Consider the following 27,543-nt stretch of genomic DNA (forward strand, 5'->3'; position numbering starts at 1 on the left):
CGAAATTTATAGCAGCTTTTGACAGTCTAAAGGTAAGATATTGCTGATTCTAGTTGCTCTTTGTGGAGATGCTTCTGACAAAATTCTTTTACAATGTCTGCTGCATGTCTCTTTCCCGCTGCTCTTCAAGTTGATTCTGCAGCCAAAGAAATTTCCTCCGGTCTAAGGTCTCCTATTAAATTTTGAACTTTACTTTATTTGCTCTTACTGCTGCTTTCACTGAATAGTTTTCTTGGACGACCCCTACTCGGCTCAGATGTCGCATCCACAGGCATAAAAGCAAAAAAATTGCAAATTTCTTCATATAAATTGAAGTCATTATTTAGCCAGTCAGCATTATATTTTTAAAATCTTTTCTTACTTCTATGGTACTTTAACCAGCGGGACAGAATTTTCGATGAAAAATGGCTGATGGCGTTCTTAATTTCATTTTCAATATCATTGGGAATGACTTTCAATCCTAATGGAGCTATAATATTGTTTAAAACCTCGTTATTCCTTGATTCAGCAACACTCCGGTACCAAACTTCAAAAAGCTGCCGGCGGCGTATAGCCCGCCACGCCAATGAAAATAATTAATACCGGTTAGGTTCACAGCTATACACAACCAACCAAACAATATTTCACACGTGAAATGACGTCGGAATATAAATATGCAATTATTTTGGCAGCAACTAACGGCTAGTATTTTGTAACTCATGTTAAAGCCAGAGTTTATAGAAAAAATATATAAATATTCTTCATATGAAATAAATGCCGTATTGGATGTTCTAATTTAGTAATGGAGCTAAATTACACATTATATTGAAGCACATACTTGCATTTACAAATTCCATGTCAAAGAAGACAAGAAAACACAATTTACTGGCTCTTAATATGACTATGAACAAAGCGCTCTCTATTGCGACTGAGAAGTGTGGATTCAACCCTCTGCAGATAGCAATCTTTACTCTACTGTAAAACAAATAAATATCGCGCATTGTCTTCACAAGATGCTTTGAACAGTTACAGTAGGAACATAAATTCATAAAAATAACAGTGAAATCAATAAGTCGAAAAATGAATTTTGTCCAGCTAGATTAGGAAAATTGCACACTGTGCGACGCCTCGAGAAGGTAAACAATTCCGCGTGGGAGCGACTTCCTGTCTTACCACCCCTGATCTGGAGCGACTTCGTTAGCAGCCAAATGAATGTTAAAGAAAATAACAGTTACCAAATCTGCAACTGGTCGGCACGCATGGTGCAGCGACACGGCAGAATGTCGGCCTCGGAGGGACACCCGTGGAGGTCATCTGCGGTGACTAGTCCAGCACCAGCCGCCGCAAGCAGAAGCCAAAACGTCCACATGTTTCACATCATCCTACAGCTTGCAGAGGGCAAACCTGTAATGCAGAAACAAAGACAAGTGACAACTTCAAAGGGAACACAGTGCGGTGCAGTTTTTAGTTCCGCGTTGCTACAGCATTGATGACGAGAATGTTGTGAATTACAGAGAAATGCTGAACGATGGTAAAACTATCCGTGTCGGAAAACCATATAGCCCGGATTTGAACACGGTTCTTCAGCATTAAGAACTGATGCACTAGCACTCCGGCTAGCAGTAAGTTGTGGGATAATTCAATAGGCTCTTGGCGAAACCATAAGAGTAAGAAATCTTAGTTTTGAGGAAAAAAGTTAAAAACGTCTACAGCACCATAACCGTAGCTATGTTAAGGAACTATTCTCTTAATCTGAGGCTGCTCTTGTACATGGCTTGGGCCGAGTACCTGGTTTGGGTTCTCCAGAGAATAAATTTTCCAAAAGTGGAATATGTAAATTAAATTGCAAAAATTTCCACATGAAATATGTAGGACAAACCAAAAGGAACTTCCGTACCCGATACAATGAACATAAATGCGATTTTAAAAGTAATCGCAGTAAATCAAAATTTGCCCTCCACCTCATTGAAACAGGTCACGAACTTACAAACATTAATGATGCTTTATCCATAATACAAACACTAAATAACTGTTCTAAAATAGAAACTAGAGAAGAATACTTCATTGCAAAAAAATTTAACCAAGGGACACAACTTCTTAATGAACAACTTCCCAATACACATAATCCTTTATTTCATTTATTTAAATTTATTGAAAATCATAAATCTCCATAATTTATACCTTCAAACCCTCCCATCGATCACCCCATCCAACCCCTCCCATCAGACGTAACATTTTCATATGCAGATTGTAAGCACGCCTGTGTTTTTCAGTGCGGCCGCCACACTCAACGACTCAATCACGCAGCTCTCAACATAATACGTAAGTTTCGTATACAAAAAATTTGCCTTGGTAAAATATAAATTATTAAATACACACAATAGTTTTTTCCTCCACCCTCCCTTTTTAAATTCTTTTGCTTGAACTAATGCAACTTTCAAAACTTTTCGAACATATCAAAATTAAATAGTCACTGATTAAAGTTAAAAACAAGAGCAATCCCTTATTTGATTCTCGTTTGAATACTTACAGTTACAAGACCTGGTTGAATCACACAACATGCAACGTCCTTCCTACAGGAAGAATTTGTCTTTACCATCAGTCACAAGAAGCAATAAACAATATTACGACACAACACTTATGGTATTTTCATACATTAATTTTTAATTTTTAGCCATATTTTAAATCTCTTAGCAATTAGCACTACCCTATTATTTAATTATTTATATGACAATTGTCTTTAATCATAAAACTATTTGTGTATCAATTCTGTAAAGTGTTCATACTTTGTTAGCATCATTTCTTAACGATCTGAAGATGGCAAATCATTGCCGGAAACGTTTATCAATTTAAATTGTTCTACATGTTATGCTAATAATGTGAATAAATAATCACTTACCAAATGGTAAGCTAACTAAGACGCCAAATACATTAGTTATTTATTTAATTTCTCCAGAGGAGTTTCCAACTGTAAGAAATATACCAAGTAATCCCTGGAGAATCCTCGATTACATCTCGCCAAAATATGTTTTCATGATCACCATTTCCAAAAACGGTATATAACCTCGCACTTGATAAATAACCGATCAGAAAATATATGTGTCAAGAGAACACTATACCAGCGTTTCTCAAACTTTTCTGAAGTGGGGACCACTTTTTTAAGTCAGAACAGTTCCATGGACCACCTTACTCTTGTTCCCTTCGAAAGCAAATTTATCATTTATGTAGCATATTTTAATATCAATATACTTACATTTTAATGTAGAAATAATTAAAATTAATTTAATTCAATTAATTTTATATTAATATTAACTAATTAAGTTAATGTGAATAGAAAAAAAATATTATATAGTAATCTGGAAAAAAAGAAATAAAAAAATTAATGCAGAAACATGCCCGATTTTCAACAAGTAAAGATGCAATTTTGCATGTTCTATTATTGATGTACGCCGTACAGTACGTGCCATTTCAATGTGCAAACTATTAAGAAAGTCATAAATACATGAAAAGGTTCGGTACTTTGGTCCTGTTATGAATTCGGGTAGTCCTTAGCTGGGTTACAGGCACGGCGCCAGATGTGCAGGGAAAAGATAGCGAGAAACACCACATTCATAGTGCTTTAAACCCCTCTTTTTTGCTGAGAGTAGAGTGAGAGACGGGTAGGGTAAATAAATTTCATAAAATGTCAGTACTGGGAGAAAAAGTGAAAGGCGATTGCCTGTGTCATTTACAAACTCTGAGATTTTCAGCTATAGTGTGATAAGCAAATCGTTTGAATTTTATTTTTTCTTCTGTCTTTTTTTGAAGGACCACAAGGGCAGACCTCGAAGACCACAGGTGGTCCGCGGACCAGTTTGAGAAACGCTGCACTATACAACTTAACAGCATATTTATTGGGTTGATGCAAAAGTTCTAGCGGTTTTCACTGTGACAGAAGTTTTTATTTGAGATGAATAGAAGATAGATTTATTATTTTATCAGTAGTACAAGGTGGCCCATATTACATTTACCAATTTCAGTTGGCAATTCTAGTGGATTGAACGTGCGCATGCATGGTACGAATACATGCAGAGGTAGCTGAAAGAGTCGTAATTAGTAGAGTTGGGCAACACGATTCTTTTTCAGAAGTCGATTCCAACGACGCAATCATACATTACGAATCGATTCTAACGATTCGTTCACGATTCTTTCCAGTCTGCGATTCCAACTATTCTTTTGAATCGTCAAGGAACGACTCACAGGACACTTTCCTTTGCAAACTACGGACAGAACAAAAACGTTCTACATCTCTCGCATAGATGGCATGAGAGGGGAGACATAGAGCTCACTGGACATTGAATGGTTTCTTTCTGATTGGCCTGAAGTATTCATCATGACCTCCATTAGTCTATAAAATTATCCAAGATAGTGTTTCATAATTACAATTTATCAACTCAACCTTACTACCAACTACCTCTCATTGCGGTTCTGGCTGATATGTACAGATGTCTCAAGCTAGCAAGCGCAGGCGCATAGAGCACATCTCTCCTATCAATGTCCGCCTACTGCTGTGCACTGTGGACTAGAACGGTACAGTTCAGTTCTAATAGCAGTTGACAAAATTGAATTCTATGTAAAAACGTTTCTATGTGTGACTGTCGTTTGTGATTTCTTCTATTATGATGAGTAGTGGCCTACATTATCGGGAAAAGTTCTCAATAATCAAATGCTGTAATCTATAATTTGGGCACATATAACTAGAATAATGATGGAACATTTAGGTCAGTCATAGATAAGATAATAACTGCCTCCCATTGGAGGTAGCCCAGAAGGACTCAGTATACTCTCCTACATGAATTTTACAATATTAAATGTTAACAAAAATTTTGTAGAAAGAAAATTAAAATAAACATATATGAATATAAAGTGAATAAAAAAAATAAACAGAGTGAATATGATGACTCAGAATTTGGCAAGAGCGTTTCAAAACTGAAGTTATGATGTCAGCAGTAAGTGTCTGTGGTAGTTCAAAAGTCTTCCTGAAGCTTTCAAAGAACTTGGGAATCACACCACGAGCTCCAATAAGAAGACCAATCACCTCAATGTCTTCAAGCTGGTATTTTGCTTTGAAGTAATCAACTGTTGGCAGATAAATGTTGATCTTTTCTTTATTGAAATCCTCCGGCTGAATATACCTTGAATATACTATTGAATATACCTTTGCAATTAGAAAATAAATCATAAACACCAATAACATTAAACTAATTACTTCAGATGCATGCAAACAATTCTGTGGTGTTCGGGTAAAGGGATATAAGTCATTTTTTTGTCCAGGTGGAATTTTGTTCCCCAGATGAACACACAAGTTAAATTATACAAGTGGGTGTGCAAAAATTAAGGAATACAAGCAGTTGATGTGTTTTATTTGTGTAGAAAATTATTTGTAATAAGGGTTCCAAGTTTAATTTTCATTTATCTCCGAACTCATTTTTATGACTTATCTCTCTTTACCCAAACACCACAGAATTGTTCTTCCTCTGACACATTAATGCCCAGTATTTTTTTTATTTACAAAAATCACCATTTCAAGTGATGTAAATGTTAACATAAATTTACATTAGCCGTCCTCGGTGGTGTAGCTGTTACCAAGATTCGTGGCCGAGGCGGTAGATTTTAAAAGGTGACAAAATCGTAGTAATGACTTCTTCTAGAAGGAAAGCAAACGCGAAGGACGTATAATAGTAGCTCGTAACGAACCCTGTCCCTGTGAAGAGGAGTCCAGGCAAAATTAGTGGGCCATTTTCCACTCACACAGAAATTTGAAAGCTGCATAATGACTGATACCAGAAGCCTCAGTTCACATGAACTTCTCCCACTCTTCACCTCTCAACGTATCCATTTATAATAAAAATTCCTTGAGTGGTTGCCTCAGACTTAACAATATTGTGTTTATGTCAAAAGTTTCCTATCCTATAATAATGAGATGCTGTTTACTAAGGTTCGTGATTATCTGGCTTGTCTCGATGAGACATGTCTTTCTTGTGATTTTGGGCAAAATTTACAAAGAAAATAGATGAAATTTTGCTCATAAAAATTTACTTCCCTGAAACGTAGTGTCTATCAGAGTCCTGCAAAACCGGTTGTAACCAAAGAAACCCTACATGGCGCTACTGAACGCCTGGCGTTATAGGCAGTATGCGAAGTACATCTGCTTGCGTACTGCCTCAGTATTCGGTTTAACGAGTATTCGAGTTGATTCGATCTCTCTGTGGGTGGACGGCTCTGGCGTATAAAAGGAAGATCACAGTGAACCATCCAGATATTATAGCTGCGGATCATCAAGAGGAACAAACAGCATGCAGCGTGAAACTACAGACGTTGTAAAGCGTAAATTGCAGAAAAAAAACTTTCGATATCCACAAATTACCAAGGTTATAATTTTTGCTTACACTAGAAAACTGAATTATAATATTATAATAATGACACACAAAAAAAAAACAGTAAACTCAATCATAGTAAAACTAAAATAAAAACAACTTTATATCTTCTGAAACATATTACAACAAATGCTTTTAGTATGTTTACTATGACTAGAGTCTAGCAACTAATTTTCGAGCAATCGAACTCTCAGTGAGTTGTCAATCATCTGGCCACTGTAGAAAAGTCGAACCACAGCTATGACAAATACTATCTATGGCCCACTTTGACATGTTTGACCTAGGGAGACAGACCTGAGTTCGTTGACGTCTTACATCTGTATTACAAGAAGAAAAAGCAGTGTGCAATTAGCGGCGATGTTGCCAGACTGCTGAAACTTCCAACTCAATTTTCTAATAACCGTGCATTTAATCACAAAACGTAATATAGGTTTTCCATTCATTTAAGTGAACCTTATTGCCCCGTACAATCTGCAGGGTTATTTCACTTCTACCCTGTATATGAATAGCTACTGTTTTGGAGGAATGCATTTAGAGTTAATAATTATTTAATTTTATGTTTTGTGATTAATTGTAATTCTATTTTGGATTTATTTACTTATTATATCTCACATTATACATTATGCTTATTTGATTTTCTACATACTAAATTGGTGGTAAGATCACCAAATAACTCTAGCCTCTCTAGCAACACTTGTGAAACGAATATTGGCCATTCCATGAATAAGTGTTTCCACCGAGCGTAACTTTAGACTAGTAAAACAGATTTATTAATACATAAACACAAGAAGTCAACTCTGATCATGTAGTCTATGATAATAGGCCCTAATAATAATTGTGAAAATCAAATAGTTGATATTAGCACGTGTGTAATAAAATAGTTCTTTGAATGACACTTGTTTTCTCTGAAGTAGATATTTTGTATACAGAATGATTTGTTTCTAAACCTTGCTATTCTTTTGTTATTCGTAGTTTAGAAATGTGTAAATTACACTTATTTTGTACAGAACAACAACCATTGGGAGCCAAAGTAATCGTATTGTTGAAAATAACATTACTGTTTATCTTTTTAAATTGATTTCTTAATAAATAATATTGCAACTGCTTAGAATAATTAAAAAGCATGCAACTATTGTTTTAGAGGTAGGCCTATAGTTTAAAGTACAAACGTCATAATGAACTGTATGTACTTATTTCCTATTTTGTTTTATAATGAATTGTAATTATATTTTTGAATATGTTTACATTATTATATTTCACATTATACATTACGCCTATTTCCTTCGATGTCACTGTGTCCATTGTTCATTTATTTGTTACTAGTCAAATTACTGCAAGTTCAAATACAAAAATAAATGTATTAAAGTGTAAAATTATTTGTATTCCTATTTGAAGCAAACATATTTTTGTAATTAAACAAAATAAATATCGAATAATTTCAAGGGAAAAATTGTTCCGGGGCCGGGTATCGATTCCGGGACCTCTGGTTGAACGTGCCAGCGTTTGAGACGGTGTCGGGTGGAGTTCCCGGGTAGCTCAGTAGGTAGAGCGCTGGTATGTTCAACCAGAGATCCCGGGATCGATACGCGGCCCCGGAACAATTTTTCCCTTGAAATACTTCAAATCTGCTTTACAGGGAGCTTTACCTGAAAGACTAGATTTGCAAATAAATATCCTTCAATATTATTACTCTGTTTGTATACTGAGAAAATATTAAAGAGTTATTGTATGATGAAATGTACCTGGTGTTATTTGGAGGTCGTATTTTCTTCCTCCTTCCCATTTCTTTCTGTGTGAGATATGTGTTCTAAATAATTCGCGATCTTACATGAATTTATGTAATATCGATTATTGGGTTATATAAATCGAACAAGATTTAGTCAATATGTGACGAGAAAGAGTTACGACATAATCAAATGATAAAGTTATGAGGTATACTGTTTAACACTGGTACAGAAAAACGCCAGCTATAGGCCTATAGCGTTTATTGGTAAGAAAAATATACATCGTTGTGCACGTCTTGTTCTGTGAAAAACTATAACATTGTTTAACATATCTATAAGCAACTTTCATTAGTAAAACTCTAAAAATTAGAAATATAAACGACACTTATAAATTTACTGCAAGTTCAGAATAATAAAGAAAATATAGGCCTATGTGTTATAGTGTCGAATGAACTGTAAGAGTATTTGCAAACACATTTTTTTTTCAATAAGACAACGTAAATTTCCTTGTTACTCCGGTTGTGTACTCGAAAAACGTTAGTTTCATTTAAGTGCGCCTGATGTTCTGTCTACTCTGCAATACATCAGGCGTAACCGCTCGACAATAGAGTATCCGGTCCGATGTTCATCCTACGTAGCAGGTTGTAGCTCCGATCGGTCGAATCTAAACAGGTTGTGTGCGCTGTTTTGCAGGTCTCTAGTGTCTATGGCATTGTGGGTAGCTTATTTCAAAGCTTGATAATGTGCATAAATTATGTGTCTATTATTTTATATTCACTACCTACTTAAATGCCCATGAAATGAGGCCTACCAAAAAAGTCCAAATATAGAAATCCCACAAAAGAAATTGGCAGAAGTAGGATGTACCAGTTATAATCTCTATTTTAATAACGTTATGATACAATATATTATATAATATTAATGTACTTATGAAAGTGCAATAGATTTTCTTTAAGAACCTATTCAATTCATACAAATTGATGTTTTCTAGCAGTCAACATAAGCGCAAGTACTGAAACATTAGTGTCGCCATAAATCGCATAATTAAATCCCTGTATCTTCTGTACCTCTATTCCAATTTGTTGTGCCGTACCATTCATCACTCTTCTCCTAAGATCAACCTTCCACACACACTGTCTCTATAGTTTCGTTGCAGTTAACTTATTCTATCGGCCACTAACTTTTAAACCCTAGTCATAATATCAAAAAATCCCCTCCCGATGCAGTAAGAATCTGCAGCTTTCGCCTGTGGAGTATATCGTCGTGCTACACACCTCATGCAGAGAATTTGCCGGCACATCAGGGGTTTTGACTGTAATATTTCTTCGTCCAGATTATGTTAAAATATTGTGTGAAAGAAGAACCTTTGATCATCTCTGTGATGTATGGTTCAGCATGCTGTCTCTTACGCAGAGGATCCGGGTTCGATTCTCGATCGGGTTGAATTTCCTGGTTGAGGTTTTACAGGGTTTTCCCTCAACCGTGAGGCAAATGCCATGAAATTCAGGCCACAACATCCCTGAATATCAACGGTTTCATTATTCACCAAAATCATATTCATAACAAATCAGTAATACATCCACAGACGCCATCTAGTTCACAACAATAGAACCAGTCTCAACAATAATACACAGTAGAGATGAACAAAACTAACTGCCGCTCTCGCTCGCTGTGTTCGTTGCATTTGTCTTTCCAGTCTCGGCTCGTCATTCTCGTGCGCTTCCAGTCTCGCTCGTCATTCTCGAAATAGTATTTGGTCGGCGTGGAAAGATTTCGTAATTTTGAATAACATACATCGTTGAAATAAACAACATGATAGATGTTTAAATGAGACAAAAAGACAAAACAGAACAGTATCTTAGTTATCAAAATGTTCTGATTCTATTATATGATATTACATATGGTTATATAAAAAAAAATAAATCTAAAAAAAATTGCATTTCTAAGAAACATAAAACATGACATTAATATCTTTTTACTTGAGATTGCACACTTGATCTTAAACATATCAAAAGAAAATTCCTAGCTTTTAATAAGGGCCTAGTAATTAAATAAAGACTAGGGAAAGGATTATTATACATTGAAAGGTAGGTATGTTTCAAATAGGTTACTTGATTGTTTATACATATACAGGGTGTTTAAAAAATACGGAGCATAATTTTAGGTATGTATTTCCCAGATGTAGACAATCAAAATAGTTCATTACAACATGTGTCCGGAAATGCTTTATTTCCGAGTTATGGCCTTCACAACATTGAAATTCACCGGAACGTTTTTCTTTCCGCAGGTCGTTGCCGTCAAAGGAGACATTAAGAGGGCACTCTGACAGTTCATTCCGAGGCGAAGGTTACATTCAGTGTTGTGTAGGCGACATGTATTCAAATCAAGAGCTGGCAGAGATACACTTCATGTACGGTAAGGCGGACGGCAATGCTGCGCTGGCTCGTCATTTGTACCAGGAGAGGTACCCACAGCGACAATGTCCAGATCGGAAGACATTTGTACGTCTCCATTACCGTCTGTGCGAGTATGGAAAATTTAACTTCCTGATTTGGGAAGGGGACGACCAAGATCTACATCTCCAGAAGTACAGGAGGAGATTCTGGAGGCTGTGAACATGACTCCTTCTATCAGCACACGAAGGGTAGCGTTGCAAGTCAATGTTCCTCATACGACTGTCTGGAGACTGTTGAAAGAATATCAATTGTATCCTTATCATTTGCAACGTGTACAGGCCCTGTCACCAGCAGATTACCCTGCACGAGTTAGGTTCTGTCAGTGGTTCTTGCAGCAATGTGGTGTAAATCCGAACTTTCCTGCCTTAGTATTATTTACAGATGAAGCACAGTTCACACGAGATGGCATAACAAATTTCCACAATCAGCATGTATGGGCGTATGAAAACCCACGTGCAACTGTTCCATCTCATTACCAGGTGCGGTTCTCCCTCAACATGTGGGCCGGTATCATTGGTGATCGATTAGTTGGACCCCATGTACTTGTAAACAGACTTACGGGGCAGGCGTACACAAACTTCGTGGAAAACACCATACCTCATGTTTTAGAAGACACTCCACTGATCAATCGTGAACACATTCACTTCTTGCATGATGGCGCTCCTGCACACTTCAGTCGTACGGCTCGCCGGTACTTGGATCGAAGGTTTCGTGATCGATGGATAGGTAGAGGTGGCCCAATTGCTTGGCCTCCACGCTCACCTGATCTGACTTGTGGGGCCATTTAAAATCATTGGTTTATTCGTCTCCGGTGCCTGATTTGGAATCCCTTCGGAATCGAATTGTGGCATGTTCTGGGGACATACGCAATACTCCTGGAGTTTGGGATCGTGTTCGCAGATCAATGAGACATCGATGTGAGGTCTGTATTCAAGCAGGAGGTGGACAGTTTGAACATCTTCTGTAATGACAACGACCTGCGGAAAGAAAAAACGTTCAGGTCAATTTCAATGTTGTGAACGCCGTAACTCGGAAATGAAGCATTTCCGGACACATGTTGTAATGAACTATTTTGATTGTCTACATGTGGGAAATACATACCTGAAATTATGCCCCGTATTTTTGAAACACCCTGTATATCAGTTGCCAAAGTAGATAAAAGTTCAGTCAGGTATAAAGAACTGCTGACTTCGGGACTCATCAATATCGAGTCTCGGAACACTCACAACCAGTCTTTACGTCAAGGACGCGACGTATGCAATGTTGTCTTGCGGGTTTTCGGCTTTGCGGGCGCTGTTAGTCTCGTTTTCTCGATCGTTGTTCATCTCTACTATACAGGCCTTCGGATTTCACCCAAAAGATTAATTCGCGATTTGATCAGAGATGCTAAAGCGAGTAGAAATAAGAGCAAAAAAAACACCTTTAATCCAATTCACTGTTTTATTTCTATTATCTCACTTTTACCATTGAGAATTTTAACTACTGTTTCATTGTTTTAGTAAAGGCTCCATATAACATTAATTGAGATGGGATACCACGATTTATCGATATGTTCCATAATATATTATGATCAACTATCAACAAAAGCCTTGTTATAATTTATAAAAGCGAAATAAGTTGGTCAATTAAATCCTCGTCTGTTCAGTCAATTGTGTGATGAAAAAACAATCTGACCGTGATCCCATCTTCCTTGTTACACCATCAGCTTGATCCCATCTTCCTGGTTACAACATCAGGTTCTAATACTACTAAGTTGCCAGACTAAGGAAACGTAACCATCGTAACAACTTATGAAAATTGTCGTACTTCTGCATACAATTGAAGGACTCCCTGCAAAAAGGGTGTGGCTTCACTTATTAGTCAAATTAATGTTTTGCTTGTTCCATATATTAAAAAATACCCGATTTTTAGTGCAAGAACGGTGTGATTCCGAGCATTTGGTAGTAAGTTACAGTGGAACTCCAGCTGAGCTCCCAATTGTTGCGTTGAAAATAAGGTGGTAGCTCCTGGAGCTATAGATGCTATAGATTACATATAGTGTGTAAAAAATGGCGAACACGGATATCACAAGGCATGATAGACCATTTAAATACAAATCGTTCTAACATACGAACCATGTGTCTATCTTGAAATTGTAATGGGTTAAATGCAAAAATTTGAAGTAAATCAACCATTTATGCAGCATTTACAACCTTACTCTTAATCTTTAAAGGCATATGACTTAGTTAAGAGAGAAATTTATATAACATTCTTATTGAATTTGGTATTCCCAAGAAACTAGTTCGATTAATTAAAATGTGTCTCAGTGAAACGTACAACAGAGTCCATTAGGTCAGTTTCTGTCAGATGCGTTTCCAGTTCACGGTGGGCTAAAGCAAGGAGATGCACTATCACCTTTACTTTTTAACTTTGCTCTAGAGTATGTCATTAGGAAAGTCCAGGATAACACAGAGGGTATGGAATTGAACGGGTTACATCAGCTTCTTGTCTATGCGGATGCGTGAATATGTTAGGAGAAAATTCACAAACGATTAGGGAAAATACAAGAATTTAACTTGAAGCAAGTAAAGAGATAGGTTTGGAAGTAAATCCTGAAAAGACAAAGTATATGATTATGTCTCGTGACGAGAATATTGTACGAAATGGAAATATAAAGATTGGAAATTCATCCTTTGAAGAGGTGGAAAAATTCAAATACCAGGGAGCAACAGTAAGAAATATAAATGATACTCGGGAGGAAATTAAACACAGAATAAATATGGAAAATGCCTGTTATTATTCGGTTGCGAAGCTTTTATCATTCAGTCTGCTGTCAAAAAATCTGAAAGTTAGAATTTATAAAACCGTTATATTACCGGTTGTTCTGCATGGTCGTGAAACTTGGACTCTCACTTTGAGAGACGAACAGAGATTAAGGGTGTTTGAGAATAAGGTGTTTAGACAACTATTTGGGGCTAAGAGGGATGAAGTTCTAGGAGAATGGAGAAAGTTACACAACACAGAACCGCACACATTGTGTTCTTCACTTGTCATAATTAGGAACATTAAATCCAGACGTTTGACATGGGTAGGGCATGTAGCACGTATGGACGAATCCAGAAATACATATAGAGTGTTAGTTGGGAGGCCGGAGGGTAAGAGACCTTTGGAGAGGTCGAGACGTAGGCTAGATAGGAAGATACTATTAAAATGGATTTGAGGGAGATGGGATATGATGATAGAGACTGGATTAATCTTGCACACAATAGGGACCAATAGCGGGCTTATATGAGGGCGGCAATGCACCTCCGGGGTCCTTAAAAGCTAGTAAGTAAGTGTAGTATAACTAGAGAATACATGAAACAAAGAATTAGACAAGCCTGTGGATCTCTCAGCTGTGCTGAAGTGCAATCACGGATGTCAGGAGGTGATCAAAATATTGTTTAAGCACAGAGTGGCGTACATTTTGAACACTTACTATGAAGAGTGTACGTACATAAACAACAGACAACAATTCTGAGAAGATACCATTTTTGTTGCTTTGTGACTAAACAATAAAAGTTAGAAAAAAAAGATTCAGTGAAAGTTGTTTCTTTTTAAAAGTAGTTTCCAATGCTACCTTCAATGACCCATGTTCTCATTTGAAATTTCGAAGTTGACCACAAGTACCCCTACTTCCGGTTTGTAACGGGAAATGGTACTACCACCAATCGATTCTTTACATATGTTTTGATTATCAAAATTTTTTATGAACAACCAGTATCATATAATTTTGGAGAAAAAGACATACGAGTGGTCTGAAACATCCGGTATATACAGAGTGGAAGTGAAATAACCCTGCAGATTGTCGGAGCGATTAGCTCATGTTGTATGTAACAAGAAAGTGTAATAGGCCTACTATATTGTATGTATTTATTCACACTGCAAATGGTTATATTAAATGGCAAATTATTGATCAAAATAAAAAAATAACAGGTCCCAAAACAGAACCTTGGGGAACACCATACTGAACGGCAACAAGTAATAAGGAATGTAAAAAAAAATTGATGCAATAAAACTGCATAGATAGACAACTATTTACTCTTTCATTTACATATGGGGTAGTATGGGCTGTATATTATAGAACCTGAGTAGTTATTGTTACACCTAAACCCCTCATGTTGTTGTTGGTTACTCAACTTTCCGCGGACAGGTCTGAACTTCACAAGTGATATCTACAAGGCGCCACTTATGAGGCAACTAATCCAGGAGATAATGGGGTGGAGTGGCAGTTCCTTTCCCCCTTCATTGCATTCATCGCTGACTAGTAACATATACACTAAGCAGAATTCAGATGTATATAAACAATTGTTCTTCTGATCTATGCTTCCAGGTTTGGCTTCCTGTAAAGCTGGTTTGAATAATGTTCAAAGGAAATATTATTCCGGGACAGGGATCGAAACGGGGACCTTTGGTTAAGCGCGCCAACGCTCTACCACTGAACGATACACAACCATGGACCAGTTCTTCCCTTTCACATTGTTCAAACCAGCTTTACAGGAAGCCAAACATGGAAGCCGAGATCGGCATAACAAGGAGCATGTGCGTCAAACATTAAACCACAATTTAAAGTCATACAGTATAGTATGCCCTCTATGTTGGGTCATTGGCGTTTGTCAAACCCACTTGAGGTACGTGGATATAAAAGGGAAGAATTGGACCTAGGTTGTGTATCTTTCCTCGATAGCTCAGTGGTAGAACATTGGCGCTCTTAGCCAAAGGTCCCGGGTTCGATACCCGGTCCCGGAACGTTATTCAATTGTTCTTCCTCTGACATATAGGGTAAAGATGCCTAATTCCGTGATACCTCTAATCCCTTGATAAAATTTCAATTGACTGCCATAGAGTTGTTGTCTCTGACTTTTAAGTTTCTGAAATACCTAACAGGTGCCAGGAGATGTCTTCTTTTCAATTCTATTGACTACCTGCCTTTTGAATAGAAGCAATCGACTGCAGAAGCTTTTTTCAGTAAAAGGTGGTTGACCAGTAAGTTTTTCTCTTGTGACCGCTCCTGAGGAAACATTTTATATTTGAGATAAGAATTAGTATAGCATTATAAAAATTATATATTACTGTAGATTGAAGTCAGCTGAATCAATGTGTATGATTATTTAAACATTATGAGACATATAGGCTTAGCTTTACTGATAGAAATCTCAGCTGTTTGAGGCGAAATTTTGTTGAACATTAAGCGTTACATTTTATACTTTTTAAAAATTGTATTACAATACGAATTTTAGAAATCTGAAGATAAGATGTGATAACAAAAAAGAAAAGGGAGACGCAATGGGTTCAGTGTAGCTTCTGTTTGATTTGTTATCATGCTAAGTTCCAATGATAAGTGCTAGATGACTTACTTGCAAGAATTGTGACAGAAGATGAAACATGGCTCCACCATTTTGGACCGGAGACAGAGGCAGACAATGAAGTGGCATTATGCAAATTCACCAAAGAAATAGACATTCAAAAGTACATCTTCGGCAGGAAAAGTTATGGCTACTGTGTTTTTTCCATTCAGAAGGACTCTTGCTTGTGGACATCATGCCACACGGAACCACCATTAATTCTGACGCATATGTTGCAACTCTCAAGGAACTTCAAGCTCGACTGAGTCGTGTTCGATGACATCGGGAGAAGCAGGATGTTCTGCTATTGCACGACAACGCACAGCTATATGTCAGTCATAAGACCACAGACCAGATCAGAAAATTCGGATAGACAACACTGAAACATCCGCCTTACAGTCCTGAACTGGCACCGTGCGATTACCATCTCTTTGATAAACTGAAGGATCCTTTCGCGGAACGAGGTTAGAAGATGACTCCCTTGTGCACACTGCTAAAGAGTGGCTCAGACATGTTGGTCCAGACTTTTACCGTGCTGGTCTACAGGCCCTCGTTTCTAGGTTATGTAAGGCAGTTGAAAGGGACGGGGATTATGTGGAAAAGTGACATTTTGTTCCTAAAGCATGCATCTACATTCTGTGAAATAGCAAAGCTGTAGGATAAAAATATAATTTTTAAACAAATGCTTTGCATTACTTTTGGACTTACCCTAGTAATATAGGCTATAGTAAAGTCCGTAATAAAAGTGTTCACCCTTTGAGTACAAAGAAGATCCCTTTTCAATTTCAATTTTTACTTTTATTTCATTCTTATTATGTGTTGATATGTATTTCTATGTTTTCTTGCTATGAATATTAGACGGAATTACTATGTTTGAAGTCTTGTAACAATTAATGAGAATTTCATTTGACTTTAATGAATTTTTTTACAATTCTTCTACCTCTCACGAAATTATCAATGTAATATCACGAAATTACCAAGGTTATCACGAAATAACCATCCTTTTAGCTTAAGTTGTAAAAGTGGTTTTGGCACTTGTTCAAGAACGTGTCCAATCTTTTATGTCTCCAGATTTGTACAGCAAATTATCATCTTTTAGATGAAAAAATCAGAATAAGAATATATTTACATATTTTCATTTTAAATTAATTTTCATGAAATTATCACGAAATTACCAATGTTTACCCTATAAATAATGAGAAATAATTGTGTTATAATTCAATTTATTCCAATTTAATTTTGTATTGAATTTAACTTTCAGTTTATTTTGTTTATAATATAATAATATATTATATGTATTTCTGTAGTTACACAAGTATTTTCTATGAAATTTTCACTTAGGCCCTTTTTCTATGTTGTAATTTCTTGCTTAATCCATATTAAAACAATATACCATGACTTTAATGTGTTTTTCCAAATACACGTTTGTTTTCTGAACAGTTAATGAGGATATTTTAGTATCACGGAATTAGAATATCACTCACGGAATTTGGATCCCTGTCACGGATTTAGGAGCCACTGTATAACAATGAAGAATAATATATTATATGCCAAACTTGTGAAACTGTTGACACTGGATGTTGTAAAAACTGTAGCTAAAGGTCCAAATAACGACATTTAGGTGACATTTGAAAATTGTTATTATAATTTTGGCATAAATATAGACTTTATTAAATATATCACGGAATTAGGCAACCTTACCCTATCGTCAAGTGATACTGCTGCCTGATAATAGATGTACTTATCAGCGAGAATTTCAATCAGACGTAAAACCCCTCATGATAAATGTTTTAGTTGGTTATTTAACGACGCTACATAAACTATTAGGTTATTTAGCGTCAATGAGACTGGTGATAGCTAAATGATATTTAGCGAAATGAAGCCGAGAATACGCCATAGATTACATGACATTTGCTTTAATATTGGGGAAAACCTAGGAAAAACCCAACCAGGTAATCAGCCCAAGAGGGAATCGAATCCGCGCTCCAGCGCAACTCCGAATAGGAAGGCAAGCGCCTTAGCCCACTGAGCTACGTCGGTGGCTCATAATAAATGTTATTCAGCGTTAAATTATTAAGAAAATTATAGAGACTTTAAAGTCAATGCCGTATGAATGTAATAACTTAAATTGACTTACAATTTGTAACTTCAAAATATTTCTAATAACGCTCATAATCAATTTCATGAAAACAGAGAGTCGTTTTATTTCATTTCCTGATATATTGAATGCGATCCTTTGTGCTTCCTAGTACCTCGATAGCACAATTTCAACATTTAATCATCTTCCTTTGTCAGTCAATATCTGTAGTTTTCATCATCCTCGAAGAAGCAGAGAAACTTTCGCGAACTTCTGGCATTCGAGGACAATAAATTTCTTTCGTGGCTTGTTAAGTATATGTAAAACTAAGCCTATAATTGGTAGTTACTAGATTCTATTGTGTTGTTTTGTAAGTGAAAACGTGTTAACAACACGGAACACGTGTAAAATACCGAACAATTGTTATAGGGAAGAGAGAAGACGTAATGAAAGCATTAAAGATTTATTCACAAACCATTAGTTAAGTTAAAAAGTGATAGAGACAATCCGGTTCACATTTTTTCGTTAATAACAATGCAGCACGTTATCATCAAAGAAATACTGTATGCCAGGCGATTCCAGTAAAAAAGAAACTGGGACCGGAAGCACGGATCTGAAGGCTGTACTTTCCCCAATGAAATGCCTTGAATCTACAATAAAATGCGTTATACAACTTCCTCCGATGGGATCGCTGTAGTGACGCAACAGAAAGCGTGAAAGCAACAAAAACTGCATTGTAATAAAGAGATCGAAGACAGAAAGATTGTGCTCTGTGATGCCTAAAACTCTGCCCTCACAACTGCTTCTTGTCCATGTCTGAAAGCGCCAACCTTCTCAAATGGCGAACAGAATTGACTTTTTCCGAACAGAATTCTGTTTCAGTTCGTCGTCGTCATCGTCATATTAAAGCTCGGATGTTTGGCAAAATGCCTTTTTTATTGGGTGGAAATAAATCATTATTAATTTGCATAGATATAAATGTGATTTGGAGTAAATCAAAGTGATAAGGCCAATTTTTATTTTGCCTATTTTGCTTTTTTAAGGTGTTTCTTACTAATAAATGCCTTTTCTGTCATTTTAAAGCAATATTTCTTTTTTACTTGCAATTTTCTAATTAATTGTAATGTAATGACTAACTTTACTAACAATAGCAAATAAAAGTAATTTATTTCGGTGTTTAGTCTGCTAATAATACTATTGATATAATATGAATAATGATCGACAATCCACAGTTACAAATATAATATTGTCATGTCTTCACGATACCAACAATCAGCTTTATAATTTTAAATATTAAGCTCGTTCTCATAGAAGTTGTCACATAGCACTTCCAATTTTGACTGCTTTCATATTTTCAAATGTTACTGTTACAATTTATTTTGTGCTACAAGTGTTTATTGTAATGTAGGAGAAAGAAATTTGAGCAAGGAACAGTCAGTTATTGTCGGGTGACAGAAGGTATAAGATCGGTTAGCTAGAATGCCTAAATTCAGTAAACCATTGAAAAGTAAACTTCGTGCTTACGTTAGTGAATTTGATGCCCATGTGTTTTCAACCGATGGAACAGTTTTGTTATGTAAGGTTTGTGAAAAGACAGTTAATCACGAGAAAAAAGTCTTTTATAAGTCAACATGCGTCACCTACGAAGTAAATATATGAGTTATGTTGATATAATTTAAATTTATCGCTAAAATATATTATGTCATTTAAAAATTTATAATGTCTTTTCAAAGATTATTATGCCTTATTTTTACGTTTTATATAATTTAAATTTATCGCTAAAATATATTATGTCATTTAAAAATTTATAATGCCTTTTCAAAGATTATTATGCCTTATTTTTACGTTTTATATAATTTAAATTTATCGCTAAAATGTATTATGTCATTTAAAAATTTATAATGCCTTTTCAAAGATTATTATGCCTTCTTTTTACGTTTTTATTGCCTTTTTTTTTTTTTGCCTGCCTATTTTAACTGTTACAAATCCCTAAACATCCGGGCTCTAGTCACCGTCATCACCAAAAGTAGCCTATCATCACCACCATATCAACATAGTCATCATCATTACCATCATCATCATAATAATCAATATCACCACCAGTACTAACACCACTTCCGTCACCGTCAACCCAACATCACCACTACCAACACAGCATCGTCATTATCACCAGCATCACTATTATTTTCATCATCATCACAATTATCACTATCACCACCACTAAAATCCTTCATTATCAACGTATCTTCCCCTTCAAATAGCCGAATCTGAAGTCTTTTGTAACCGTAGTTCTTCAAGCAATCTTGTATTATTTAGTACGATGCATTCCCTTTCTACCTATAGTAATAGAGTTTGTTTCGGATTTCGCTTAATCTGTTCTTTTAGACGATCTAGTCAATTACCCTCAACTTTTAATTTTAGAAGAACCAGTGAAGGTGTCAGGAAACATATGCATAAAAATTACGTGTTCAGCTCACGGTAAAGCACATTAATGCTATGATTAGCATCCACTTACTCTAAGGAAATTAAGAGTGATACTATTACTATTATATTTGAGATTAATAAATTATTCCACAGCCGCGTCTGTAACGTAGATGGACGGACGCCAATGTATTTACTTTCTATGTACTATTGACATGAGAGCTTACTGATAGTCAAACTCCAAACCAAGTCACATCATGAGTGGACTATGCCAGAATATCCTGTGACTTTTCATACGTGTACACATTACAAGGGTCACAATGACGTCAGTCACGCCGAGGCGTATGAAACTTCATTATGTGAGCTGAGAGACACAGATATTCAGACAAAATTACGAGACGTGTCGGTCTCTTAGTTTAGTTTAAGTTTCATTTCATCATCATTCTGTACTATCAACTTATATTTTTCGATTGATCAATGATCTTAGTATTAACAGCCCTTGGTTGTTAAAGGACTTACAGTAGGTCTTTTACTTATCCATCTACAACGCACTCCAAGATAAAAACGTCATACTAACTTCATCACAATGCCATAATTAAGTTTCAGCTTAATAATACAAAATCGTATTATTGTATTATTGATATTGCTCGTTCTCGTCATTATAGAGTACTAACTTGGTAAGATGAAAGATAAGGCGCAAGAACATGAAGTCGAGGAATGAATGGCAGTAATGCAGATCCGAGAGAATGCAAGCCGTCAATTATAGTCGACTGGCATGCTGCAGACCTGACACTTGGGAAGTGCAGTGGAAACACTTAGGTCTACTTACCGGAAGCACCTTTCTAGAACGTGCTATCCTGCTATCTAATTACACTGGTCAACAGTCATTTTGCACCAGATATAAAACTAACAAATTCTTACTAATTTCGACCTCCTGAATTCAAAAATAACAAGCAAAATGTTCCATCAGTTCGGGGTTTCGAGATGCACAATATAATTAATTTTCTATGCATGTTATTAAAAAAATCACCGTATTTCGTGTGTAACTATTTTGTTCTACAAATGTGACGACCCATTATGTGAAAACAATATTAGTATAAGTAGATCACCATGTTAGAAGCACTCGTAGAAACGGAAAGCATTTTATTGCCCTTTCACGAGTCTATTTGGAGGGGGTGAAATAGGTTCGCGATTAGAATTCGCTTGCGTTTACCTCATTTTACTTGACATGTTCATTGCTTTCACTGCGAGTTTAATTACTATACTGCAGTTTATATTTTGCAATAGACTACCCTGTCAAACCACTTCTAGAAGCGCAAATTGTTTTATTGTCCTTTTCGGTTCCATTTGGAGTTGGAGAAACAGGTTCGCCTTATGAAATCGCTTCAGTTTACCAGGAGATTTCCGTGGTATTACGAGTAGTATTCTGTCTAAGACGTGTATTTCTTTAAAGTGTGCTTTAATGATAATATTCAAAGTACGAAAGGTTTATATGTGCGGATTTCAATTCAATTAATTCAATTCAATTCAATTCAATTCAATTCAATTCAATTTATTAAGCCATTAAACATACTGTGATAGGCTTCGTCACAAAAAAACATACATTTGAAAATACACATATAATTGAAAACAGTAATTAGAATGAAAACACAAAACATTTTGAAACTATGAAATTAATTAAAAGGTTATAGTACTGTACTCCAACCACGAGAAAGTCTTTGGGGACTGAGACGAAGCGGGATAATGCTGTGAATGAATGTTGATGTCATAAGGTCACACACGTGGGTACTCGTATCTCTATTGGCTAGCTCTCACAGCACAAACAATAACATTGATACCCACACTTATTGATACTACCCTAGTTACAAAATTAGATCACTGTTAATCTCCTGGTCTTTTAATCTCTCCATACAGGAAATAACATATGCAGGAGAGCGCATTGTTTTTAAACTGACGTTATAACGGTAATATTGTCTATCTACTTCGCTCCAATAGATGACGCAATAGTAACCACATTTCTTTCACGGTTGATCTTCTGGTTGGAGAACAGTATTGCTTCTTGGAATGCAAATTAGACTACACAAAATTTTGCTGCTTTCTGTGCAAATGGGACAGTCGCGCTCGAGATAAGCATCATAAAATAAAACGACAATCACTAGCGCCAGGGAAGAAAAATATTATACATCACTCTCTTGTACCTCAAAGTAAAGTAATTTTACCTCCTTTACACATTAAGTTAGCGTTACTGAAAAATTTTGTTGAAGGTACGAATCATGAAAATGTAGCATTTAAACATATCCAGGAAAAATTTCCTGCTATTAGTGATTCAAAAATAAAAGAGAGAATTTTCAATGGACCATAAATTAGAGAGAGAATTAGAGAAATAATGAAGAAATCTTTGTTGAAAGCCGCCTGGATTGCATTCAAGGAGGTTGTATTAAATTTTCTGGGTAACCGTATAAGTGAGAACTACGAAGAACTAGTGCAAAATTTATTGTTGGCATATAAAACTATGGGTTGTAACATGTCCCTGAAAATTCACTTCCTTCACTCCCATCTTGACTTTTTCCCCGACAATTGTGGCGATTTCATCACGAAATTTCAACTATGGAAAGAAGATACCAAGGACAGTAGAGTATCAATATGCTAGCAGACTATTGTTGGACTTCAGCTCGTGATGTAGGCCTACCTGATGTCCAATATAAAAGAAAATTCAGAAAAAGGAAGCTGTAATCTTCTGAACAGTGAATATTTAACCTTATTGTTATTATATAGAACAGTATTTTGAATAGATGTAAATTCGAAAATTCCTCAAAACAGTAACCAACAACTATTTTTATTGTCATATTCGTATTCAGGAGGCTCAAATTATATAGAAAACATATATCACATGCCCAGCGCAAAAAAAAAAGTTAAAATTTGTTACGCTATGTTATTAATGGATGACTTATTGTTCAGACTCGTGTTCGATCCTCGACGCTGACAGATGTTTGTTGTGGACAAGAGTTTTCCTTCAATTTTACAGATTACATCCATTACAGCAACACTTCCCATTTCTCCGTGCAGTTTTCTTTATTTCGTATCATCTCATCTCATTATCTCATTACATACAAATATGTACAGCGTGGTGTAGGGATTCCGATGACTCCAGATGGATCTGGCTGACCGGATAAATATTTACCTTCGTGATCACGTACCACTGCTATTAGTCGGGAGCACCAATTTGGTGGAATACACAGTGTACGGGGATGGTCGGTGTATCTGGCGACGGTTATGGAACTGTTAGCTCCCATCTCGGTGGTATCTTTGAGCAGTAAATTCACGTACACAACTAATCTCAGGCAGTTTACTGTCCGTAATAGATGAGTTACTGATCGTATTGCAGAATAGACACGTCCAATTTCAAAGCTAAATAAAATATTTAAATAAAAATAGCGCTGGTCAACGAAGATGATTTTGTTAATTTGTACTGAAATGGACGCGCTGATTCCAAATATGAAATCACTTGTTGTCTAGGATGTCAGCTTACTAAGAGCTACTTAGTAAGTTTCAGTTTTAGATTCAGTGCACACAACAGCGCTTTCCAATAGGCGACCCGCGGGACATATATTTTGACCGCCAAAGGTTTATTTCTGACTCAGAGTAAATACTCCATTAATAAGTATGCTAGTACGAATAGTAATAATAATAGTAGATCGTTGTTAGCAGAAGAGGAGATGATACTAAGGGGTATGATACTGGAGCAAAATGACAGGTGTAAGTAGCATGGGATGAAAATAAATGCAAACAAGAAGAAGACCACGGCCGTCGGAAGAAAATAAAGAAGGTAAACTTGCGACTTCTAAATGAGGCAGTAGACCAAGTGGACAGCTTTAAATACTTGGGGTGTACTGTAACATGAACTGCTGCCAGGAAGTCAAAAGGTCAAAAGGAGGATAGCAGTGGTAAAGGAAGCTTTTAATAGAAAATGGAGCATTTTCTACGGGCCTCTTAAAAAATAACTAAGGAAGAGACTAGTGAAGTGCTTCGTATGGAGTGTAGCATTGTATGGAGCAGAAACATGAACATTACGATAAAATGAAGAGAAGCGAATAGAAGCATTTGAAATGTGGATATGGAGAAGATTGGAGCATGTGAAGTGGACAGGCAGAATAAGAAATGAAGCTGTGTTGGAAAGAGTGCGTGAAGAAACAATAATGCTGAAACTGATCAGGAAGAGAAGAAGGAATTGGTTGGGTCACTGAATGAGAAGAAACTGCCTACTGAAGGATTCACTGGAAGGAATTGTGGGCGGGAGAAGAGTTCGGGGCAGAAGAAGATATCAGATAAATAGATGACATTAAGATATGTGGATCATATGCAGAGACAAAGAGGAAGGCAGAAAATAGGAAAGATTGGAGAATACTGGATTTGCAGTGGAAAACCTGCCCATGTGCAGAACACTAATGGATGAAAGAATAATAGGTATAATAATAACAATACTTACTTACAAATGGCTTTTAAGGAACCCGCAGGTTCATTGCCGTCCTCACATAAGCCCGCCATTGGTCCCTACCCTGTGCAAGATTAATCCAGTCTCTATCACCATAATAATAATAATAATAATAATAATAATAATAATAAGTACCGAGTATTCCCATAAAGAGCAATTCAATATGCAACCCGCGGGCTATATCTTGCCCTCAAATGCTTAGTTCTGGCCCGCAGTGCCAACATCGATAACAATAATATTGATAATAATGTTAATAATAATAATATAATAATAATATAATAATAATAATAATAATAATAATAATAATAATAATAATAATAATAATAATAATAATAATAATAATAATAAAAGGCATATAACTCCGTTAAGAAAGGAGCTTTATATAATGTTCTTTTAGAATTCGGTATTCCCAAGAAATTAATTCCGTTAATTAAAATGTCTCAGTGAAACATAGGCTGCAGCAGAGTCCGTATAGGCCAGTTTCCATCCGACACTTTTCCAACTCACTGCGGGCTAAAGCAAGAAGATGCACTATTGCCTTGTTCGCAAAAAAAAAAAAAAAAAAAAAAAAAAAAAAAAAAAAAAAAAAAAAAAAAAAAGTGGAGGTTATTTTCACAGAAATTTGTTTCAATTTTTCAGTATTGTTGCTATAGCAAATGAAATATACACAAATAGGAATTGAAGCTATCTTGAGTCTTGAGTGAGGTATTCTTTTTGTTTTTTATTAGTTTGTTTGTTTGCTTCCTTGCAAATAATTCATATCACAAAATAAATGCGAATTGTCCTTATTCAGTCCTAATATGAATGTGAGATTGTTCCAGCGCAGCGCACTGACGAGATTCAGAATTATAAATGGGTTGAGGTATGGACCCTGCAATTTGATGTTATTGTGATAGCTTGTAAAGATATTTGAAGATACCGGTTCTGTGGGAGATAAACGGTGCGGTATACCAAGCACATAGGAAATGATGTGAGTGCAGTAATGGTTTTACATGGGGCCAGGAAAGTACAATAGGTATAAAATGGAATATGCATTGTTAATTGAGTTGCGAGGCGACAGCAGATGAACTATTCTGTGTGTGGCATACTGACAGAAAAATGTGTTTATACTTAAATAAATCCCATTCCAAGGAGAGCCCTATAGTTACGCACAGATGACATTCCATGACATTCACCTACTGAATGTGGCGCGCCGCGCGCTATGTGGTAACTGTTCTCCGTTTCCTGCCTCTGCCTCCACCCGCCACGCTAGAGAGATCGCGCGAATGTGGGTTCAATATCCGGGCCGGACCTACACTACTTGTCACGCCGATAATGCCTTGCGCAACGCCCGGGGCGTGTGATAAGGAGCGTTATGCAACGAGCAACTTCGTATTCTCACGTGCTGCCGGACCGGACACGGTTCCGAAAATTAGAGTGTGATGGATGTCACTGCAATATCCTGACAGGGATGAAGGTAAATTCCCTGCACTTATGACATTTTTAGTACCACAAGAATGCCCTTTATCATTTATCCTGTTCAACATCTATGTGGAACATTTAGTAAAATAGTGTTTTTCAGAACATGGGAGAAGTGATAGCACGAAGAAAAAGAATAGATCGCATAAGATTTGCTGATGATTTGGCGTTGTTAGCAGAAGAGGAGATGATACTAAAAGATATGCTACTGGAGTTAAATGACAGCTGTGAGCATATGGGATGAAGATAAATTCAAATAAGGCGAGGACCATGGTTATCGAAAGAAAACAAAAGAAGATCAACTTGCGAATTTAAAGTGAGGCAGTGGAACACGTAGTAACATGAGCTGCCGACAGTAAGTCAAAAGGAGGATTGCAACAACAAAGAAAACTTTTAATAGAAAAAGAATTATCTTCCGGGGGCCTCTGAAAAAGAACTAAGGAAGTGACTAGTGAAGTGCTTTGTGTGGAGTGTGGCATTGTATGGGGCAGAAATACAGAGTGTTAAAAAAAAGTACCTATCCAATGGTTTAGGAGGTGATAATATGCACCAGAACAAGAAAATAATGTCTATTAAACATGGATCCTACAACACATACTTTCTGAGATCTGAACACTTGTTCATAGGAGGTGCTCAATGTGACGTCCATTTATGGCAATGTATTTTTCTGCCCTACAATACAGCAGGCTACCAGATAATCATACCGCAGTTGACACCTCTGCCATGAAATACTGATACGTCGCAAGGAATACTGAAAACAAAAGTTTGGTTGCGGATATGTGCGGGGTTCAGCAGAGATGGTGTTGTGAATTTTCGTAATCAGCATGTGTGGGCTGATGAAAATTCCCATGCTGTTGAAGAAATAAGGCATCAGCACCGATTCTCAATCAACGTATGGGCAGGCGTTCTTGGTGCTAGATTAAGGGCCATACGGCTACCACAGAGATTAACTGGGGCTGGTTATCAGGACTTTCTTATTAACGTATTGCCTACCTTGCTGGAGTAAGTGCCATGTCAGCAAAGACTACATCATGCATGATGGCACACCAGCACATTTTTTCCGCAATGAGCGTGTGAACACCTGACGCTGAGATTTCAGGATCGCAGGATTGATTGGGGAGGCCCCACACCTTGGCCTGCTCATTCCTCAAATCTAA

At 36.5% G+C, this 27,543-nt stretch overlaps 1 protein-coding gene across 2 annotated transcripts in view; it reads right to left on the minus strand.

Moving 5' to 3' along the window:
• atk (artichoke) overlaps window positions 1-27,543 on the minus strand; it is a 283,822-nt gene that overhangs the window by 111,787 nt on the left and 144,492 nt on the right. Inside the window, exon 3 of one of the 2 annotated variants that reach the window (XM_069820681.1) lies at window positions 1,215-1,383. In XM_069820681.1, the coding sequence (XP_069676782.1) occupies window positions 1,215-1,348 (134 nt within the window). In that variant the 5' untranslated portion in view covers window positions 1,349-1,383. Of the gene's footprint in view, window positions 1-1,214; window positions 2,951-27,543 lie in introns of those variants that run through there. The other variant, XM_069820682.1, reaches the window with a different exon arrangement.

The sequence above is a fragment of the Periplaneta americana genome, chromosome 3, assembly GCF_040183065.1.
Source record: "Periplaneta americana isolate PAMFEO1 chromosome 3, P.americana_PAMFEO1_priV1, whole genome shotgun sequence".
In the NCBI taxonomy this organism is placed as follows: Eukaryota; Metazoa; Arthropoda; class Insecta; order Blattodea; family Blattidae; genus Periplaneta; species Periplaneta americana.